The sequence below is a fragment of the Rhipicephalus microplus genome, chromosome 10 (assembly GCF_043290135.1).
Source record: "Rhipicephalus microplus isolate Deutch F79 chromosome 10, USDA_Rmic, whole genome shotgun sequence".
Classification (NCBI taxonomy): Eukaryota; Metazoa; Arthropoda; class Arachnida; order Ixodida; family Ixodidae; genus Rhipicephalus; species Rhipicephalus microplus.
In genome coordinates this window covers 24,769,304-24,790,257 of record NC_134709.1, presented here as the reverse complement: position 1 = coordinate 24,790,257, position 20,954 = coordinate 24,769,304, and the positions used below count along the sequence as shown (strand labels likewise).

Sequence of the window (20,954 nt, the reverse complement as noted above, 5' to 3'; positions counted from 1 at the left end):
TTCTATCTGCATGTTACTACCACATTACAAGTGTAACTGCTACCTTGCGCGAACCGCGACTGAATGACTGGGAGCCATCTAGATAATGTTGGAACATTCCCAGTTCAAAGCGCGACCGTTAGTGTTCGTTCTGGAACTTACGCGGCCGCTAGCGATAACGCTGGAATCTTCAATGACGCATGTGTGAATGCCGACGCGCTCCTCCGAAATCGATCGACGGCTCTGTTCGCCGGTGTCAGTGTAACAGCGTGCATTGCTTGCTGCATTTTGAGTTCGTGTTTCCCGAGCACGGTTTCGGCCAAATAAGGAATTCCGTCTTATACAGGGTGACTGCTGCCTTCGTCAATGTGACGACGCCGTGAAAATAAGAACGAAGACGTTATTAAGATATACACTTGCGAGTAATTTATATCAAGGTGATTTCACCTCAAATTTTAAGTTACAAAGCGATACTTATCTATAATTGCTGCACGGTCACGCTTGAATATATGTTGACTAGATGAGGTGCTTTACGAAAAAAAAAATGCTTCAGGCCGATTATGTCTGTTATTTTTGGACCTCTTTTCCTCCTTTTTATTATTTCTTTATTTTGTTTCACTTATTCTACTGCCGCACACCCCGTGGTGGGTAGTGTCATTCTTCCGGGAATTATCATCATCATCATCCGGAACATCCCCGCCAGTTTCTTGCGTTATGCATTTCACCCACGAAAGCTGTCATCAACGCTCCGCCCAGATCGCGTCGCAATGTTCGGGAGGCTTCTTGATTATCCGGAAGCATTTTGTTCAGATTGTGCGCGCGTCACTAACTGCCACGATAACTCGAGAGAATTCGCAAGCGTAAGCGATAACGCCAGAGCCTTCGATGTCGCATGTATGAACGCAGATGCGCCTTACCGAAAAATCAGGTTACTCGACGGCCGACGGCTGTTCACGTCGCATGTTCTGTTAATTTTTATGAAAGGGAACACACGCATGCCTGCCCTGCGTGCTCCAGCAGCGCGTTCAAGCGGGTGCGAAAGCAACCACTGCCCTTTTTCGCGTAATGCAGGGGCATCGAGCAAGACAACCAGTCAGTGGCAATATGGAACCAGCGGCGATATTACTAGACCACCATCCTTCAAGGCGACAACGTAAAAGGTCACAAGGTCGATAACGTAATCGTAGAAACCACTACCAAGGTTTTGCGTGCCAAACTGTGATATGATAACCAGTGACATCGCAGTGAAATTTATTGATTGATTGAAACAAGTTATTGAGGTCCTGTGGTCCAGTGGCCGCAGTGGGAGACCACGGATTAATCTTTTCCCCCGGAGGCGATAACCCTTCGTGGAAGAGTGGCACAAGTGCGTACCATTCGTTCACCGTGTTTAAAACACGCCTAATCAAGAAATGGCCAAAATTGGCACCGCCCCTGCCGAGGTATTTTCTAGAAAGACAACGACAGCTATGCGTACTATAGCGGTGGCAAGCCTGAAATAAGCGCGGTGCTGGGCAGCACGATGATGATGATGCTCCTTGGAATATTGGCACTTACCTACTCAGGGGGAATAGCCAAGAATCGGGCGGATCATACATACTGGATTTATGATTTATATTTTGTAAGAGCTAAAATAATTTAGCGATGAACTTTTTAATATGTTTCGCTCTGATTTTCTTACTTTTCCCTCCTCTTTCATTTTGTGTGTTTCGGCTTTTTCTGTCTTTTTCCTCTTTATTTATATTTTTCTTCACTCCGCCCCTTTTCTTTATTTCTCCCTTGCTTCCTCTTTTTCTTTTCAACTTTTTATTCGTGGTGTCACTTGAAGTGCTCCCCACTTGACATCGCCACCAAGGCGCTCCCATTTTACCCGTTAACAAAACCTAGCGATTCATTCGCAACACAGACTTTTGCTGCCATTGTTCAGCTTTTTTCAGCTAACCATTCTCGGTCTTGAGACGCACGGAGTTGCACATTTTGCTAGCCGAACTTCTTGGATGTCTTCTTAACTTTGTGGGGGTGCCACACCCCCTGTAAAGTTGTTTGCGCCGCGTGGCGCACGTGTCTCGCGCAGAATCCGTATTTCGGAGTCACAACTATTGAGCGGTAGGTGACGTTGTGTTTGCGAGCGTTGATCTATGATAATACTCGGGGTAGTTCTCTACTGTTTGAGGCCAGGACGGGAGAATTTCGAACCAAGACACATCGGGCCAAATACGAAGGGGCACACACAGTATACAGTGCATGTGGAGAGGGGGAGGAAACTGCCAAACACTTCACGATGTTCTGTAAAGGGCTTCAACCCTATAGTTCAGGATGATGGCGCAGAGTTTTTCAAAGCACTGGGGTTTAGGGGCAGGGAGGGCAAAATTGACTTCAAGCGGGTAGAATTAACTAGAAGGAGGTTATCTGATTGGCAGCTAAAGTCAAGTCACGAGTAAAAATTAAACCATTCACCGCAAAGTACCAGTCCTATACTTCCCTATTTAAAGGGAAAAAAAAGATAAATCTAGTTGTTGGTTCACTAAGTATTACGGCTAGGTGACGTTAGCCGCCGCCCGATCTAAAGGGTACATCCACATCAATCCATCCATCCATCCATCCATTGATCACCACTATCATCATGGTTAGATCGGTAGCGCAGGTGGTGACCCCTGGCGGCAAGCCTTGGTGGCGGCACGAGAGTGTTAAGCAAGTCTCTTTGGCTGGTGGCGTTCGGCGCGAACGCTTGTCTCTCGCAGTGGGACCCCGGTGCGCGGCACCGCGGGCTGTCTGTCGGGGGCCCTTGTGGAGAGTCAGGCGATAGCGATACGGTCTTATGTTGTTGAGTGTTTTGTAATATTGCGCAAGGTTGTTTAGCGTGTGGATCACAACTGATGTTATAATAATTCGGCTGACAGTGTAGTCGTTCTAAAAGTAGTTAAAGAATGTGTTGTTTGGTTTGGTTCGTTCCGACCGCGTCTATTGTGTCGGGTGTTCCAAGAGCGTGGCGCGCTCGCCATTTCAAGACCCCACAACTTTTGTAAACACATTTCATGTTTTCTTTTATTTCTGGTGGCTACACCTATATATTTGATGTTTTCTTGTACTAAAAGCCGTTGAAATTAGCGCTGCTCTCGAGTACTTCGCTCGTCTTACGTACTAGTCTTTCGTGCTAACAAAAGTTATGGATAAGTACCAACCAGCCCGATGCCACTGCCGTCTTGTATAGCTGCCACGGCGTTGAACATGATGTATGAAACGGAGTACAGTCTACTTGCCCTTCGACAGATCGAGGTCACGTGAGCTTAGGATAACCGTAACATATGGCCTCCTAACACCCCCGCACAAAAAAGGAAGGTTCTGTCTGCCAGTGGTTGGCCAGGAACCTAAGCTGCGCCACTTGGTGATTCTCAGTATTTGCCAGCGTCACAGCCACCAGAGTCCGGGTCATCATCGACGTGAAGCTCTACAAATAAAGTCATCTAGCATGTTCAAATATGCCGCAAGTTAGAGAGGCTATCGTGTATAGAACGGCTCCAGTTACTTACCAGACGACAGAAGACAGTAGTGGGATGACACTTAGAGGCGTTGGTGTCACAGGTGAGAAATGTTGCGATTCCCCTGCTCCCGAACTTGCCGAAGAAGCAACAGAGCGCATACCTTAGCACTTACTCGGTGAATGTTATTTTAGAAACGCAAACACGCAACTAGAATATGCTATGCATAAATTCTCTCACAAATTGGAGCCTAAAAAGTCAACTTATTTTCTGTCTTTCTCAACTGTGCATTATCAGCTGCTATGCAAGTTGACATGTAAAGCTAAGCAAGTATCAGCCGCTGTGTATGTTGAAATATAACGCTGAGCAAGTCGTTTGGTTTTGCCACTCATTCAGCAAGATTTCAGATGTGAATATGCCCTGTTGGTGCGCTGAAATATACACAACTCGCAACTCACGTTTCGAGTTTTGAGGTGTAGCGTGTGTATGCTAGGCATTAAAGCACTGACGCGCGCATTGAATACGAACATACGTGAACTACATTTGAGGGTGTCCATCATTTAGGGCTGCCAAAGTTTCTCACCTGCTCGACGTCCAAGCGGTAGCAAGTCTGGTCAGCCGTTTATAGACAAGACAGCATGCTTTCTCTAGAAAAGCCCCGCGATTGAACATGGTTTTTTCGCGACACATGACACATTCACAGACGTACTCAATGCTGTATGGTTCGCGAATGATTTGCGCGTGTTCGAAATTCTATTTAATCTTGGAACATCCGAGGAGAGGCACATCCGAAAAGAACATTCAAGCTTGCAGATCATCCGGAAAGCATCCAGGAATCCGCTGACACATTTCCGGCGTGATCCTGCATGCGGACGACTTCCTTCAGCAGTTCCAGGACACGCATCTGTGTCACCATATAGTTTCATAATAGTACGCTAGAGGAAAATCTGGCGCTAGTGTCTACGGCAGCTGAAAAGGACACATGTTGCTTCTGGCCGCCGTTAGAACCCTGTTTAGTACATGAATTTGAGTAACATTTTGGGTCCGTCTGTCCAGCACTTTTTCGCAGGACGAATGCCACAACAGTTCAGCCGTGCCGCTCCACCACTTTTAGTTTGACCAATTCCAATCAGCTCACTAGGTTCTAAACATTGTGTAGTCCAAAACGAAAGCCAAACACAACAATAAACGCAGCCACAGGCGCGATTAAAGCCGTAAGCGCCAATATTAGGCCTATCCATGTGCTACCCTTCGTTCCCATGGCGGCTTGCAGCGATCGCATCGCCACAGTTCCCTCTAGCGTATAATGCACAAAACTGCATTTAACGGCTCTGCGCTGTCGCAGACATCATCACTCGGCTATGAGCGACATCTGCCGGTTTTTTTTTTTTAAGACGAGAAAAACAATCATACGCCGACTTGTGTGGCACAATAATTTTTGTTTGTTTCTTTGGTTCTTTGACATAACACACGGTTATCACTCGTTGAACAGAACTTTCTGAGTTCACTATAAACGTATTACCTGTATATTTCCCCCACTACAAGCAGCGAGAACTTCTTATGTTGTCCGCGTAAAGCCCACCGAGATAAGGAGCATTTCTTTCGCTTAAAGAACACGGGAGTGTCCCACGTGAGAAACAATCGTCATCACATCAATCCTGACCACATGGAAAGCACACAACGTAAGCCCGAAAAAGAAACGCATCTTTAACAACAAATCAAGCAACGTCTGTTAAGGCCCAGTGAACGGCTAAACAATATGCAACCAGAAGCACTCTCAATATAATAACTAGCTACAGAATGCAACAGACATATATAAACGCGTACTCATCCGAGCCGTATCTTTTTATCGCAAATGAACAAACATCCACTTCTCGTAACCAGATAAAACCTTACTCAGCTGTACAAACATCTCTATTTCTTTTTTTCGTAAAATAAAAAAAATCTATATTTTTTATACATTTATATAAGGCTCTGAAAACTGTCATCATCCACTGTCGGCTTCCCCTGAGTACACATCACACACTACTATAGGGGAAAAAAAATGTTTCCGCCACGAGAGTATTTGGTATGTTCACGCATGCTCGCGTCGAGAGCAGTGAAACGGGAAATTTTGGCCGCCAAACAACATTCTCCGGGTTTGGCCCGTATTCACAGCGGTAAAGGCGAAACGTCAAAGAAACTCGCTACTACACAGGCACGATCTTCTCAACCACACAGTATCTTTTCTCTTTACAACACTCTTTTTTTTTGCAAGGGTCAAAAAACACTCTACGTGTCAAAGAAGATCACGTAGAAAAAAAATCTTCTGGGAGCACGTACAGCAGTGGTAAGCTTAAAGTGTCAACTCATCTACAGTCAGCCGCAAAACAAAAGACTGGCGTATTGTACTGCGGTAAAGATGGGACTATTATGCAATGCAATAAAGGGGCCCTGAAGTATAGTTTTTTTTTTTTCAAAGGTGCCATTTTGGTAGTTTAATATATGTCGAAACTGCCGTTATTGTGCACGCTATATAAACAGGGTGCAACCGGAAGTGTTTCTTGGTATAACAATAAACATCTAACGTGCTCCTGAGCGTACATTGGATGCCTTTATTGTCAAAAGGTAAAGTCGAATAGGGGATGAAGGCCAAAAAAAAAAAAAAACGTCAGGCCTGCGCGGAAGGCGCAGCACAGTCACAGCGAAAGCTAGAAGAGCGGCCTTTCAGAGCCTTTTCGAAACACGCACTGGGTAACTACTGCAAGCACTATTGCTTGATACCCACTAGGTCATTATAAATAAGTTTATTTGGGTAGTAGGCCGGCATTTGCTGTGCTATTTCTCGTCTTTCTTCTGAGAAGCGGGGAATCCGCTAAACACTTGCGAGGAATTCTGTGCCTATTTAGTTCATGAAGTGGCTGACGGCGATGAGGAAGTATGGCTGAAGTGGATACGCGCCACAGTTAATAGGGGAACAAGAACAAGCTTTATGTAAGGGATTGGAACATTGGACGGCCCACTCGTTACGCCAATCGCATTGTGCGACGACTGGTTGTTCTTTCGCCGTTTTAAAACGCTTAATGAGTCGTATTAACGCGATTGCTTTACCGACATGAAGCCTGCCTAAGGCAAGTTTGACAACAAGTCACAAGGACCGGTGTACATCAGTGGCAAAATACTGGACTGGCACCCAACGGACCCGGGTTTCAGCCCCACTGTGTCATTGGTGCTAGGCCAAGCCTGCCTAAGGCAAGTTTGACAAGTTACAAGCACCGGCGTTGCTCAGTGGTAGAATACTGGGCTGGCACCCGGGTTCGAGCCCCACTGTGTCATTGGTGCTAGGCTTCTTTTTTTCTAATTTCACGCGATGTGGTTTCGGACACCGGCAGCGGACAACTGCACATGGCCCGAGTTGTGATCTCATAACAGCTTTCACTGTAAAAAGAGGTTTTTCCCCCTTTGTGGATAGTAAAAGAGGTGCTTACCATGAGAAATTATAGCGCGATATGAAATTTATTTTGGAAGGTACGCATTTGCTACCTTAATGAAGACATGACTAATTGTCTAAACATATCCTTTTCGAATGCCTCTATATTTTCCTAAACTTGTGCCTTGTTTTTGTGCCTGCTGTGATTGCATCAATCTACCATTCATGGCGTGATAGCTTTAAAATTATTATTAAACGTGTTTCTGACGTAAAATAGGCAATGAAAGAGAGCCAAACGATAAGGCAAATACTTCAGGGCCCCTTTATCATTCCGTCGGTTATTACGCGCAGAGAACGAAATAGATTAGTGGTTACGGCTTGCCAGTCATCGTTCGCGTTGGTCGAGCAGATAAGAAAAGGCCTCTCGCTAAAACAGAGAGGATTTCCCGAAACATTGGTGCGTAATATATGTGCATGGTCGATAAGAAGGGTCGTTCACTACAACAACTATATAGGCGAGATTAGGTAATAAAAACTATTTACACTTGATTCGTGAGATTCTGTAGAGTCCCGTGCGGCGAACTTTTCTGCGCTACCGACCTCACCTGGGGAACACTGCGGCGAGTTGTTTGACCTCATCTTGCAGGAAAAAGAATGCGCATCTTAACTATAATCGAGTCGTTGAGCGAAGCTGGCACAAAGCGTTATTCTATAGCTTGGTTAGCGCAGCGATACAGCAGAATGGTAACGTGTCCTAGCTCACTGTGACCATTTCTTCGACATACATATAACCATTTCAAGCAACAGCAATCTATGCAGAGAGAAAAAAAAGATAAAAATCATGTGACATACTTATCTTCGTGCAGGTGCCTCAGCGCGGTTTGGGTCATTTTTTAAACGAGCCAATCAGTACACAAATGAAGCGGGCACTATAAAGAAGTCTCTTTTCTTTTCTCCAAAACCTTTTTCTGCTCGTGAAAGCCATTGCGTTGTCACTTGTTAGTAGTTAATGGCACCTGAGAGCTTGAAAGAAGAGAAGTACGGTACTAAGACAAGATGCACTGTGAATACTTCAGTTTCTGTTGTTCTGGCGTTTTCTCTAGCGCTGCTTGCAACGATGATAACCAGTTGTTCGAACAATACGTCTACATGTCACCTTATCAAACAAGACGCATTAAGAAAATTAGCAAAAGACTTTGAGCTAACAGACGGTGGTGTAAAAAGTGTGAATAGCGAGTAAAAAAAACATCGCAGAATTCTATAAAAGCAATAAAACAGCAACAACAAAAAACATGTAGATGCTGTGAAAAAGGTAATGCTAACGGTACTAAAACTTGCTTCTCTGAGACGAGTGCACCTCTGTATGCCAGACGTGAGAATTCAATTGTTCATATCGCCACACCCGCGGCTGAAACGTACCTGGGGAGGCTCGATGTTTCGAAGCTTTCTTACACGGTTACCGATGCCGTGAAATGCAATTGACATCGCGATAGCTCGGCTGGCAGCTCGTTACAAGCCACCCAAATACTCGACGCAACTTCGCGAGAGGAGTTTGAAAATTCTCCTCCAGCTCCTTAACCTTCAATTGGGAGCTGCTCCCGCTGCAATGGTCTCGAACGAGCTCTTCAGCAACAGTAGAGGCACTGTTATGGGAAGCCTTAGCGGCTGATTCCGTAGTACTCAGATTAACAGGATGTCGCCCTTCTTTTTTTTTCTCTCGTAAGCCCAGAAGGTTTCTCATAAAAGAACCCCTGCGAAGTAAGATTCCTCGTGAGTGAAAATGGCTCTTGCTTTGCGTCCACAGAGAAGATTCGAGCGTCTGCCACTCTGAATGTTGCATGGCTGGTTTTAAGGAATATGTACACGTGGAGCCAAGCTTTCCCACCCATTAAAGATAGTCCCGCTATGAAGGCAAGCATAGTGAAACGTGAACAAAATAAAAAGAAAGACCCGAGTCCCGCCCGTGCGTCCTTCCACGCGGACGAGTCCCATGGTACCCCCACCGTTAGCCACCTGTATCTAGTCCGTCGGTAACCTGGCGATGGGCACGTCGCAGCAAGGACCCTGAGGTTTCCAGTCGTCCTCCATGGCGGAGTGCGAGGCCTCCGACCCTTCTTCCTCGATGCTGAGCTGCGGTGATAGCAGCTTAGAAGAACCGAGCCTCGGGCTCGCACCCTGGCCCGAGGAAGAGCAGCTGCGGGGCGAGTCATACGCAGGGTCCCGCCTCGAGAACTCACGAAACAGCGCGTCAGTCTTAGGATCAATGCTGAAGTCTCGCATCAACACGCGCTTCGAGGCCGAGTTCGATGACGAGGCCGAGCGGGCGCTGCTCGTACGGCGCGTGGAGCGGAAGAACCTTTGAAAAACGGACACCTTGCCCTGGGTCTCCTGCTGCAGGGATCCCAGTGGCTCGGAGGAGAGACTCGAAGACTGGAGCGCCTCAGCCGCCTCGGCGGCCGTCAGGCCCGAGCTCAAGTTCGACGAGCATGACGCCGAAGCGGGCGCCTCTTCGGAGTGAGCCCTCATCTGCAAGAGTCCGCCTTCCATCTGGCGTCTTTTGCGGAGCGCCGACCTCCGGGAAGACGACGGTCCGCCGCTGCTTCCGGCAGAAGCGGCGTGCAGTTCCTGCAGAGGAACGTGCTTCCGGCTCAGCTTGGCCGGCTTGTTGCCATTGCTGCTTTCCATGGACTTGTAGCCGCTGTCAGCCTTCATCTGTTGAAGCCGGGACGCGTGGCCCTGACCGTCGGCTCCGACCGTCCCTCCACCACCACCGTCCGTGTTGTCGGTCGTCGAGTCGAACGAGGACGTGGTCACGCCGCCCTCGGTCCGACTGGCGTCGGTGGAAGAACAGTCGGTCTCCATGCTGTCGAAGCTGTTGTCGGCCGACCCTTTCTCGACCCTTCGCTGCAGCCGGCGGGCCAGCAGGACCTGGTAGTTGTGACGCCGCACCTCGCTGGGCACGCTGGGTATCCTTCCGCCAGAAGGCCTGGTATGCTGCTCGTCGGCGGCCTCGGACTCCTGGGACGTGCTGAACCCGGTGTTGCGGTGCTGCTGCAGCAGCCTCCGGTCCTCTTCTTCGCCCTCGACGACGTGCGACGCCGCGTCGGCCGCGGACAACTCCTCGAAGCAGTCGGTCGTGGTCTCCTCTTCCTCGAACGTGGCCCTGAGCTGCCACAGTTGCCGGTACTGCATCCTCACGGTCTCGGCGTCTTCTTCGCTCGGGTCGTCACTCTCGGGCGTCAGGGCGCCCGGCGACGAGAGCGACTCCTCGTAGTCAACGGCCTCCTTGCTGCCGATGTCGTTGTAGCAAACGATGGAGCCGCCCGTCGTGGGCTCCTCTTCCAAGGAGCGCGACTTTAGCAGCAACCTGCAGAGGATAAATCAATGAGACGTATAATTTTACAGCAATCACTATGGTGGGATCAGGCAATCATTATGGTGAGATCAAGTGGCGTTCGAGCTCACTGAGTTCAGTGAAATGACTTTAACAGGTAGTCAAGCACGCCTATTAAATTCACAAGTACCGATTTATAGACACGACCAGAAATTTTGTGAATCAGTTCGGAACTGCACAATGCATTGTTTTTTAACAGCGTAATTGTATAAGCAGGGCGTAATGTGTCTGCTGAATCAAAAAAACTATTAGAATTATAATCAGCACGCGCTCTCCTCCAGATCATGGTAGGCGTTTCAGGGGAAGCCAGTCAGAGACGGGATGCTAGAACGCTCACCAACGGTTCAATAGACGTTCCCGAGCAGAGTAGACATTCTAGAGGCAAGTTAACCAAACACGAAGCACTAGGACGCTCGCCAACATGGGCGTCCTAACGCTCTATTTGTGACTAGCTTACCCCTGGAATGCGTACTGGGCTTAGGCAGAGTGAGAGAGAAATTATTGACAGAAAAGTGGAGAGGTCGGCTTGAGCTACAGTTTGCTCTGGCCTTGGTTTATATAGTTTAGTCTGTGGGTATACTTGATAAACACGGACGATAACTGCAATGAAGCTTGTATCGGACTGAATAAGGGAGAAACAATGTCAAGTTTTGTATAGCATAAAAAAAATTGCCCGCAGCTTCCCTCGGGGGAACACTGAGGAGGATGCGGAGCATATAATTGGTTAACGGGGTGTTAAAGTGCGACTTATTTGGGTCGATGGCTAAATTGGTTAACGTGGTTGTGAAATGGGGTGTTAAATTGCGACTTACTTGGGTCGATGGCTAAATTGGTTAACGTGGTTGTAGGAGGGGGTGTTAAATGAGTGAACACGTACACACGTATGCGAAAGGGCGGCGCTGGTCGAAGGGACGTCGATCATTGTGTTTGTGGATTCGTTGGAATTCATTTCACCGCGACCTTGGACGTCGACGCGCCGTACAAACCAACCGACGAGCGGCAACTGAGCGAGCGAGCGCCGACCTTGAGTATATATACAGCACGACGGCGCATGCACTGTCAGCTGTTGAATGTTCTCGAAGCGCGACGCCACATGCGCGTCCACTGGAGAATCAGGAGAATTGTAGATGTCGAACGCGGTGTGTAGAGGAGGAAGGGTGCACAGATGGTGGAGGAGTGAAGCGCGCGCGGTGTGTAGAGGAGGAAGGGATGCACAGATGGTGGAAGAGTGGGCGACGGCGCGACGGCGCACGCGCGCGCGTCAGCTGTCGAATGTTCGAGAAGCGGTGCGGACGGCGCGGACGGCGCACTACAAGGCGCGAGTATAAGATGCTTCCGCATCTAAAATTGTAACATGAACGTCATATCTTGCCATGACTTATATAACGTCACCAAACTACAGCAGAAGAGTAATAAAATCTGAACTAAAGCAACGAATAACAAAAAAACAGCTCCGCTATGCATTAAACCTTACAGGAGCAACAAACATAATTCAAAGCTGACTGCGGCACTGTCCCTCTGTGTGTCTCTCTCTCTCTTATTTTTTTTTCTTTTAAACACATCGTATACACACCATGGCTATCATTGCATAACGTACCATGTCTGGATGTTATGGTGCTGCAGCTGTGGTCAAATCAGTCACCTTTATCCATGCCTGTGTAACATTGCTCACATTTGCATATATATATATTTGTATTACTAAACAGGGTGTATTACTAAACAGGGTGAGAAGTTGTCACAGAGAACAGCCTCTGCTTCGAGCTCTGTGAGTTTCCTAATTTTTTTGCCAAGATTTTTCAATAATCGACAACCTCGAAGGGGCGTTCCCCCTTAGAATGGGGGATCAAAACCCCATCCAGCAACCGGGACCGGGCCGACCACATCATAGTGCGTCTGACGCAAGTTCTCACCCCGGCCCAAGCGTGGCCCACGTTGACAATTCTGATGACTCTTCCGTTGAAGATATGGCTTCGGACAGCGACTACGTGGTCGTACCAAGCCGACGCCTGAAGAGGAAAATCAGCCGGACATCGCCCACTAGCAGGCAAGCACAGACAAAGGCGCGGTCGTACACCATTTCGTATGTGCCGACATCGAAGACAGACATCTTGAACTCTCTAAATAGGCAGAGCCTGTCAGAGTACTTTGAGCTCATCGCTCCAGGGAAAGTCGTAGAAATACGCATAAATACCCGAAAGAACATAGTGTCCGTGGAGGTCACTACGAAGGCCTTATTGGACACGCTGAAAGCGATTGTTTGATTAGGAAACATTCCGGTTCGCGCATTCTCCGCGTACGACGAAGAAATGACAACAGAAGTTATATACGATGTGAATGAGGAGATAACAGACTCGAGTCTCGAGAAGCTGCTGTCATCGTCGGCTCCCGTGCTTGGCTTTCACCGCTTTGGACGCACGCGATGTGTTAAAGTAGTGTTTCAGTCGAAGACGTTACCCACACATGTAAAAGTTCGGTACGTGAGGCACTCGGTACGTCCTTACGTACCAAAACCTCTGCAATGTCATAAATGCATGAAATTTGGGCACGTTAGTGCAGTTTGCAAGGGTGCAGTAACCTGCAAGCATTGCGGTGGCCCTCATGATGGTGATAACTGCAATGCTGTGGCCAAATGCCCAAACTGCTCAGGCGCCCACGACGCAACATCAAAGGAATGTCCCAAAATGAGGAATGAAATTAGTATCCTGAAAAAGATGGTTCGAGACCACTCCACTCACAGAGAAGCTGCAAGGGCTGTACGGCGCCGTAAACGTCGTTCGCGACATGGACGCAAACGAAGCAGCAGTGCTCATAGCTTATCGAATTCGACACACAAAACCGTGCCCTCACCACCTCCTAGCCTAATTTTGTCGGCCAGAAAGGAGGATACAGATGCTCAAATGCCAATACAGTCTACGCAAGTACAATGTAACCAGTCATTGGCTCTCCCCACGTCGGAGACTCAGTGGCCTTCACTACCGTCAAGAGCTACGGTAGCGCCATCATCACATAGTGCCCCTACCCCCAATGAAGAAAACAAGAAGATGGACAACACAGATGTCAAGGCTATGCTTAAAAATTTGATGGGTTCGATGCGTAAGATTCCCAGCAGCCTAAACACTCTCGCTGCTAAGGCGACTGTGCAGCTACTTGAGGTTTTGGAGCCTCTTCTACTGGTTCTTCAGTAAGTGAACATGGCACTGATGTTCGAAGAACGCATGCGCCAGTCGCTTGTTATGCAATGGAATGCTCGTGGCCTACGTGGCCGTCTGTCAGACTTCAGACAATGGGTTTTTAAATATCAATTTCCTGTTATCGTTATATGTGAACCGAATATGGTTTCACCTTTTCGTATATCTGGATATATTCAGAATTGGTCCCGCGGTGATCAACGTACGAGCAAAGTTCTTGTTTGTATACGCTGTGATTTGACGTTCTTGAGACATGAAGTCGCGTCGCAAACCAGCAATGATTCCGTGAGCCTGACTATAACACACAAAAAGCGAACATTTTCCGTAATTGGAGGATACATACACCCAAGCGCACAGATGGACTGCTTCCACCTGGGGACCATTCTTCAAGCAGCACAAGGCCACACATTGTGATCGGCGATTTTAATGCATATCATCCTCTCTGGGGTAGCACTACAACGAATTATCGCGGAAAGGATTTAGCCAATTTTATATACAACTATGGAATAAGCGTACTCAACGACGGATCACCTACATTTGTTCGTGGCACGTCCTACAGCAGCTGCCTCGACTTCTGTTTCGTTTCCAGAAACCTTCTGTCTTCCGCCTGTTGGTGCACAGATTTGGACACTCGCGGCAGTGACCACCTTCCAACCTATGTTCAGTTCAGGTGGTTTCGCCGCACGCACACACGCTACATCCGTCAAACCGATTGGACACTGTTCAAGGCATCTGTAAAGTCTGGCTGTGAGCACACGACTGATCCATCCGAGGTAGAGAACATCATTGCTTCTTCACTGCGTGACACAACCAAACAGGTTAACCTACCGATGCAGAGATCAGCAGTTGACTCCCAATACGAGGCCCTTCGTGCAATCCGTCGCCGTGCCGAACGCCGATACAGACGAACGAAGTCACCTTCAGACCTTTCCGCCTGTCGTCGAGCTCAACGACATGTTCTTCGGCATCTTGACAAGACTGACAGGCAACGTTGGAGAAATTTCTGTGGATCTCTGGACCCCAGGCAACCTCTATCTAAGATCTGGCGGGTGGTACGAAGTTTGCAGACAACTCCCTAACAACGTCAACCATTTCAAGCTGTTGCTCTACATAAGGGACGGACAGAAGTTGAGATAGCCAGTGACTACTGTAGCCTCATCGAGGACACCACTGATGGTCTTGCCACTAATGAGCTTCTTACTACCATTGCGCCTCCATCGTCTGACGAGCGCCTTGATGTACGTTTTACAATACATGAGCTTGACGCTGCGATTTCTGCCTCCCGCCGATCATGCGCACCAGGACCTAACGGAATCACGTATGCTGCACTCAACCATCTTGATACAGAAGCACAACGTATCCTGTTATCTCATTATAACACCTCATGGGAGTCAGGAGAAGTCCCAGCTAATTGGAAATGCAGTCGCATTATTGCATTGCTTAAGCCAGGGAAGTGTCCTTATGCCCTTTCCTCCTACAGACCAATCGCGTTAGCCAGCTGCGTCAGAAAAGTGATAAAAAGAATGGTACTGGCACGATTAGAGTGGCTTCTAGAGAGCAACAACTCCTTTCCTGCATTTATGAACGGCTTCAGAAGAGGCCGATCTGCCATTGATGGTGTGGTCGACTTGATCACCAGCGTTGAAGAGGAAAGAAGCCGACGCAGACTAGTGGCGGCGGTCTTCTTAGACATTAGGGGTGCCTACGATAATGTGCTGCATTATGCGATCCTTGACGCACTGCAAGATTTCGACATCGGTGGACGACTGTACGCTTGGATTTTTAGCTACCTAAGGGACCGGACCATATACATGACGACAACTACGATCGATATAAGGTTCATCGTGGTGTTCCCCAAGGAGGAGTTCTCAGCCCGATCCTATTCAATGTCACAATGATCGGCCTAGCAGCAGAACTTCCCAGCATGGTGAAGATCACTGCATACGCTGAAGACATATGCATATGGGCATCCGGAACTACTCGTGCGCAATTGCGAGCTCGACTACAGCGTGACGTGACGATCACATACAAATATCTACGACGTCAGAGGCTCACTCTTTCAATCGACAAATGCGCAGTGGTTGCGTTCACGCGCAAGCATATGTCGCAATACCCGATATTTATTAATGGGACAGCGATACCTGCTGTAACGCACCACAAATTCCTTGGGGTTGTCGTACACAGAGATCTATCGTGGACGAGGCATGTCGCAGTACTTAAATCTAAATTGAAGAGCTTTGCTCTCATTCTTCGCCACGTAGCAGGAGCAAGATGGGGCCCATCAGAATCATCGCTACTTCAGTTGTACAATGCTCTATTTGTGGGATACATTCGATACAGCATGCCGGTGCTTTCCAATATGAGACCTAGTTGTGTGAAGACACTAGAGAGTGTTCAAGCTCAATGCTTACGAAGATGCTTGGGTCTACCGCGCTGTACTTCAACGAATGGGACAATCGCAGAGGCTCGGGCTTGTCCCATCAGTGTATACATGCTCTGCGAGCCACTTAGAGTTCACCTCCGATTACTGAGCAGAAACAGACAGCACCCACTGTCAGTACTACCCACCCAGATTGCAGTTTCTCAAGAGTAATATAGCGGTATGAAAATATTATACCATCAAGGTTTTCTCCGCCAAATGCCCCTGCAGTGCCTCCATGGGTCCTGCCTAAACCACCTATCTCTTTTACGATACCTGGAATTACGAAGAAGTCGCTCATTTCTTCTGTTGGCCTCAGACAACTGACCCTATTTACGATACCTGGAATTACGAAGAAGTCGCTAATTTCTTCTGTTGGCCTCAGACAACTGACCCTATATCACATTTATAACACGTACAGTGATTCTCTGCACGTGTACACCGACGGATCCACCACGCTAAACACATCCGCCGCAGCCTTTGTCATCCCAGACATGGATATTGCTCGACGATTCAAAGTGAACCATAAAACCACATCAACTGCCGCAGAGCTTGTCGCTATCCGAGAGGCAATAAGGTTTATTTCCGGAGAGCGACCTCGAGCCTGGATGATTTTCTGTGATGCCAAACCCGCTTTGCAAAACATTATTTGCATCATGAAGCAAGGTCCGTATTACAGCTTGGCAATAGAAATCACAGAACTTATTCAGGTTGCTTCAACAAATGGCCATCTTATAACTTTCCAGTGGATTCCCGCTCATTGCGGCGTGATGGCAAACGAAGATGCAGACGCTGAAGCTAAAAATTCCTTAAGCAGTGCCCCGGAAGTACGCATTGCGTTTTCACGAGCTGACACGAACGCCCTGCTTCGCTGCGTGATGCGCAGCTACACACTTCAGCACTGGACCAAACCGGAACGGCGACACCAGCGACTTCACAAATGGGACCCGGAAATGAGGTTCCGCATGCCTCCTAAATTGAAACGGCAACTCACAAGTATGATCCACCGCATTCGTCTTGGTGTAGCGTACACCAGACGTTACACACATATCATCGGTCGCAGTGACACCGGTCCTAATTGTGAACACTGTGATGTGCCAGAAACACTTGAGCACATATTTTGTGTCTGCCCAGCATACGCACGTGAACGACAAACACTGATTTCTTCTACTGAACTATATCGCAGCAGGTCATTAACTGATGAGACCATGTTGGTCCCTTGGCCAGACACCAACAGTGCAACTGCGGTCACAAGAGCAGTTATTACCTTTTTAGAAACAACTGGACTATGTACGCGGCTATAAAATGTGTCTCAGCTAGAAAGAACACTACATACTCAGCTCTCTATCTCACCATCGTCATCCATTAAACTTTCTTTTCCCCTTTTCCTTCCCCCAGTGTAGAGTAGCAGGCTAGAGCAAGCTATCGCTCAGGCCGACCTCTCTGCCTTTCTGTAAATAAACTTACCTCCTCCCTCCTAAACAGGGTGCTCCAGCTATTTCTAGCCAGAGCTCGAAAATGTGCTGACGCAAAATCTGTGACGATGCGACCAAGCAGATGTTGCTTACTATTACATGAAGTAAGTCATGCTGCTTTTTCGTTTTCCATTTATTTGCCTAATAGGCATGTTTAATTAACAAACTTCTGAAATGACAATGATACTAAAAACATTCTCTCTGCAGAAATATGTAGATAGGTTTCAAGACATCCAATTAGGCATTTCATAAATCAGCAATATCTGTTAATTATTAGAGTTCCGTTTACTCGATATACCCGCGAGATTTTTTTTAAAAATGCCACTTGACATGCCCTTTCACGTGCATATGCGCACCCACGATTGCACTGTCCGTAACGTTCAGCGTCCGCCCCGCCGTGTTAGTGGCTAAGGTACTCGGCTGCTGACCCGCAGGTCGTGGGATCGAATCCCGGCTGCGGCAGCTACATTTACGATGGAGGCGGAAATGATGCTCAGTGTGCTCAGATTTCGGTGCACGTTAAAAAAGCACCAGGAGCCCTTCACTGCGGCGTCCCTCATAATCGTATGGTGGTTTTTGGACGTTAAACCCCACATATCAATCAATGAACGGTCAGCGTCCCAACCACCATAGCACTTGGCCGAGTGCGCTGCGACAACAGGACGCGACGACGGTGGAGGCTGCGCGATGACGCACGTTTTGTTATCGACCAACACAAGCGGCTATCGACAACAGAAGCGATAACCGCTGCGACTGCTTATCTCTGTAATTAACCGCCACGAGGGAAGCATATCGTTTGTACAAGGAACGTTAGGGCGCACTGCGGACACGGCACGCATATAGGGGCGCAAACTGCCGTGTCAGTTTTTATTGCTCTAGCAATTATATGGTTAATCTCGGCTGGTTTTTGCCGCCATATATATATATATATATATATATATATATATATATATATATATATATATATATATATATATTATATATATATATATATATATATATATATATATATATATATATATATATATATTATATATATATATATATATATATATATATATATATATATATATATATACGGCAGTTTTTATCCTTGCCAGAAGGATACGCTAGCCTCCTATTTCTGCGGAGCGAACATCGCCTTTCCGGCCGGGCTCGTCTGCGCGCGCGCTTATCTCGCCAGCGAACAAAAGGGAGGGGGGGAGGGGGGGGGCGCCTATGGTTGCTGCGATAACGCGGCAACAATCAGCGCGCGCCTTGTATCCTCGCAGCAGGTGGGAGCTACTATGGGCTGCGCTCCCAACACGGGGAAAAAAAACGGTGCCAAAAGTCTACCTAGAGCGGCCGTGTTCCCTTACACCAGCGTTTTGTAGAGTTACGTGAGATCGTATCTAAATGAGCACACTGCCAGCCTCACTATCAACGCCGTAACTACGCACGAGCCTTGTTCATGGTCATCGACTATGGCCGCGCCGCAGGAAACTTGGTTACTTAGCAAGCGCATATACAATTAATATTGCTTCTAAAAATGCTAGCCTTGCTTCGTAAAACATTCGATTATGTTGCTATCGCATTCATTGCTTCGCCCTTTTGGCCAAACTGTGACTTCCTTTTCTGTGAGTTTTTGATCCTAGCCTCCTCACTCACCTTCTCAATGAAAAATAAAGGACCTATTATTCATACGCTCAACACTCCGAAATCTCAGATGAAATGATATCTAAACACGAAAACATGCGAACACACTGAGTGTATTGAACGTTTTGAACGTCCTTTAAGATCGGAGCCTACAGGACCAATCCGATTTGTCAAAACTTTTACCAGCGAGTGTATATCAATTTTTTCCCTGATTTACCCGAAAACACGGATCTCTAACTATGAGGTACTAATAAAATTCTAAGGACACATATATATGTTTTGCACTTACAACATAATCATCCCACCAGTCCCTAAAAGTGGCTCCGAGAAACGCCCACGCTACAAACCGGGCGCAACACTGTTTACGAACCGTCACCTCAGTAGAAGACACACTACCGAAAAAGACGTAATACGCCACTGAAACAAAAGCCTAATCACCGTGCAGGAAGGGGCGACGAACAACGCACCCAAGAATAAACAAACACAGGACGACGCGCCATTAGTAACCACAGGTCGGCAAACTCAGTCGCGAGTCGACTCTCCTAATCTCACTCCGACTCACATCAAGCTGTCAGCCTAAGTCTGATTGAGTCCCGGTGAATAATATTTCGGTACGTTTCAGCCTGAGTGAGTCCGGTTGAGCAAACTTTGAATGAGTCGGCCAGAGTGAGCTCAAAGTGGAATACAGATTTCTTCATTTTTTTATTGCGATAGCAATTATATGGACACTCTCAGCTGGATATTGCCGCCGGCATCGGCGTCACCGTCACTCACCGTATATGTATAGGTATCCATATATATGAAAACGTAAGACTGAAAAAAAATCCAGGAAAAAGACCCCGGCGCGTGCAATCAAAGCCTCCTGTATTAGGCTATGGTGCAATCGAACTTGGAATCTCTGAAACGTGACTGCGAGGCGTTAACCAGTGAGCCACGGAGCTGCCAGTCCTTCGAGACGCAAACGGCGAGCTATTTCTGCCTTCCACTTACCGCTTGTGCCGGGCATCTGGGGGGTGGGGGGAACTATTGTGTTTTCAGCATTACCATCAAGATGGCGCAATGAGCGCACGGCGGCGCGCGCTCTCTACGCGTACTTTGCATCGCGGAGAGGTGGTGGTGGTAGTGGTTAGAAGATGAGAAAAGGCACCTCATTTCTGCAACCCGGTCGGGAGCACGGCGCAGTCGGATGAACGTAAAGCCCCTGGACGATCACTCGCGCGCCCTTATTTCGCAGTCATGAGGATAGTACGCCTTGGCTGGCCTTCAGCTTTCACCGGAACAATTTTGTTGTAGTTATCAGGCGCACAAAGGGGCTGCAATCATTGCACAGTCTCCGTTTGTGAAAAGGGCGTGCTTTTCAGACACAGCGAAGTAACAACTGAGATGCTTATCCGCGTTCATCTGTACCTGTGAGTACGTTTCGAGCGTTATTTGTGCATGAGAAACACTGGACACATGTCGGATCTGCTTGTCACTCTGAACATGACCTTCTGAATTGTTGTTATCGCGTTCATTGCTTCGAACTTGCGGCAAAGCTGTGGCTTCTTTTTTTATTTCTGTTGACATTTTTTGCCGACCCATGTAAGCAACTGCCGTATTAGAGGCAGGAAAACACACATTTAAAACGCAGTTAAATGCGACAATCCGAACGAGTCGATATAAAAAGACAATATACCAGTGCCAAGTATACTCATTTCACGTGTCATTCGAGGAACGCTATTCGCGGTGAGATCGGGCTATAGGTGGCAGCACCGTTCCACGCAAGTATGGATAGGCGGTCGGCGGCGCATATACAAATACAAGCAGCGGCGCTTCGTTGCATGCGGTCTGAGCCGATTATCGGTGGATAAAATGCGTTGACTACAGTTTACGGTTAATATCTACGCTCTTGTTTACTGAATCGGTACACGATGCCTATGCAACGTTAACATTACCCGCGTGGCTGCGGCGGCTGCATTTCCGATGGAGGCGGAAAT

The 20,954-nt window shown here is 47.7% G+C and overlaps 1 protein-coding gene across 2 annotated transcripts in view; it reads right to left on the bottom strand.

Annotated features, from left to right (window-relative positions):
* Positions 1–4,877: 4,877 nt before the first annotated feature.
* Positions 4,878–20,954, bottom strand: part of LOC142774647 (uncharacterized) — a 100,677-nt gene continuing 84,600 nt past the window's right edge. For both annotated transcript variants that reach the window (XM_075875264.1, XM_075875263.1), the window contains one exon: positions 4,878–10,234. In XM_075875264.1, coding sequence (XP_075731379.1) covers positions 8,887–10,234 — 1,348 coding nt within the window. In that variant the 3' untranslated portion in view covers positions 4,878–8,886. The remainder of the gene's footprint in view (positions 10,235–20,954) is intronic.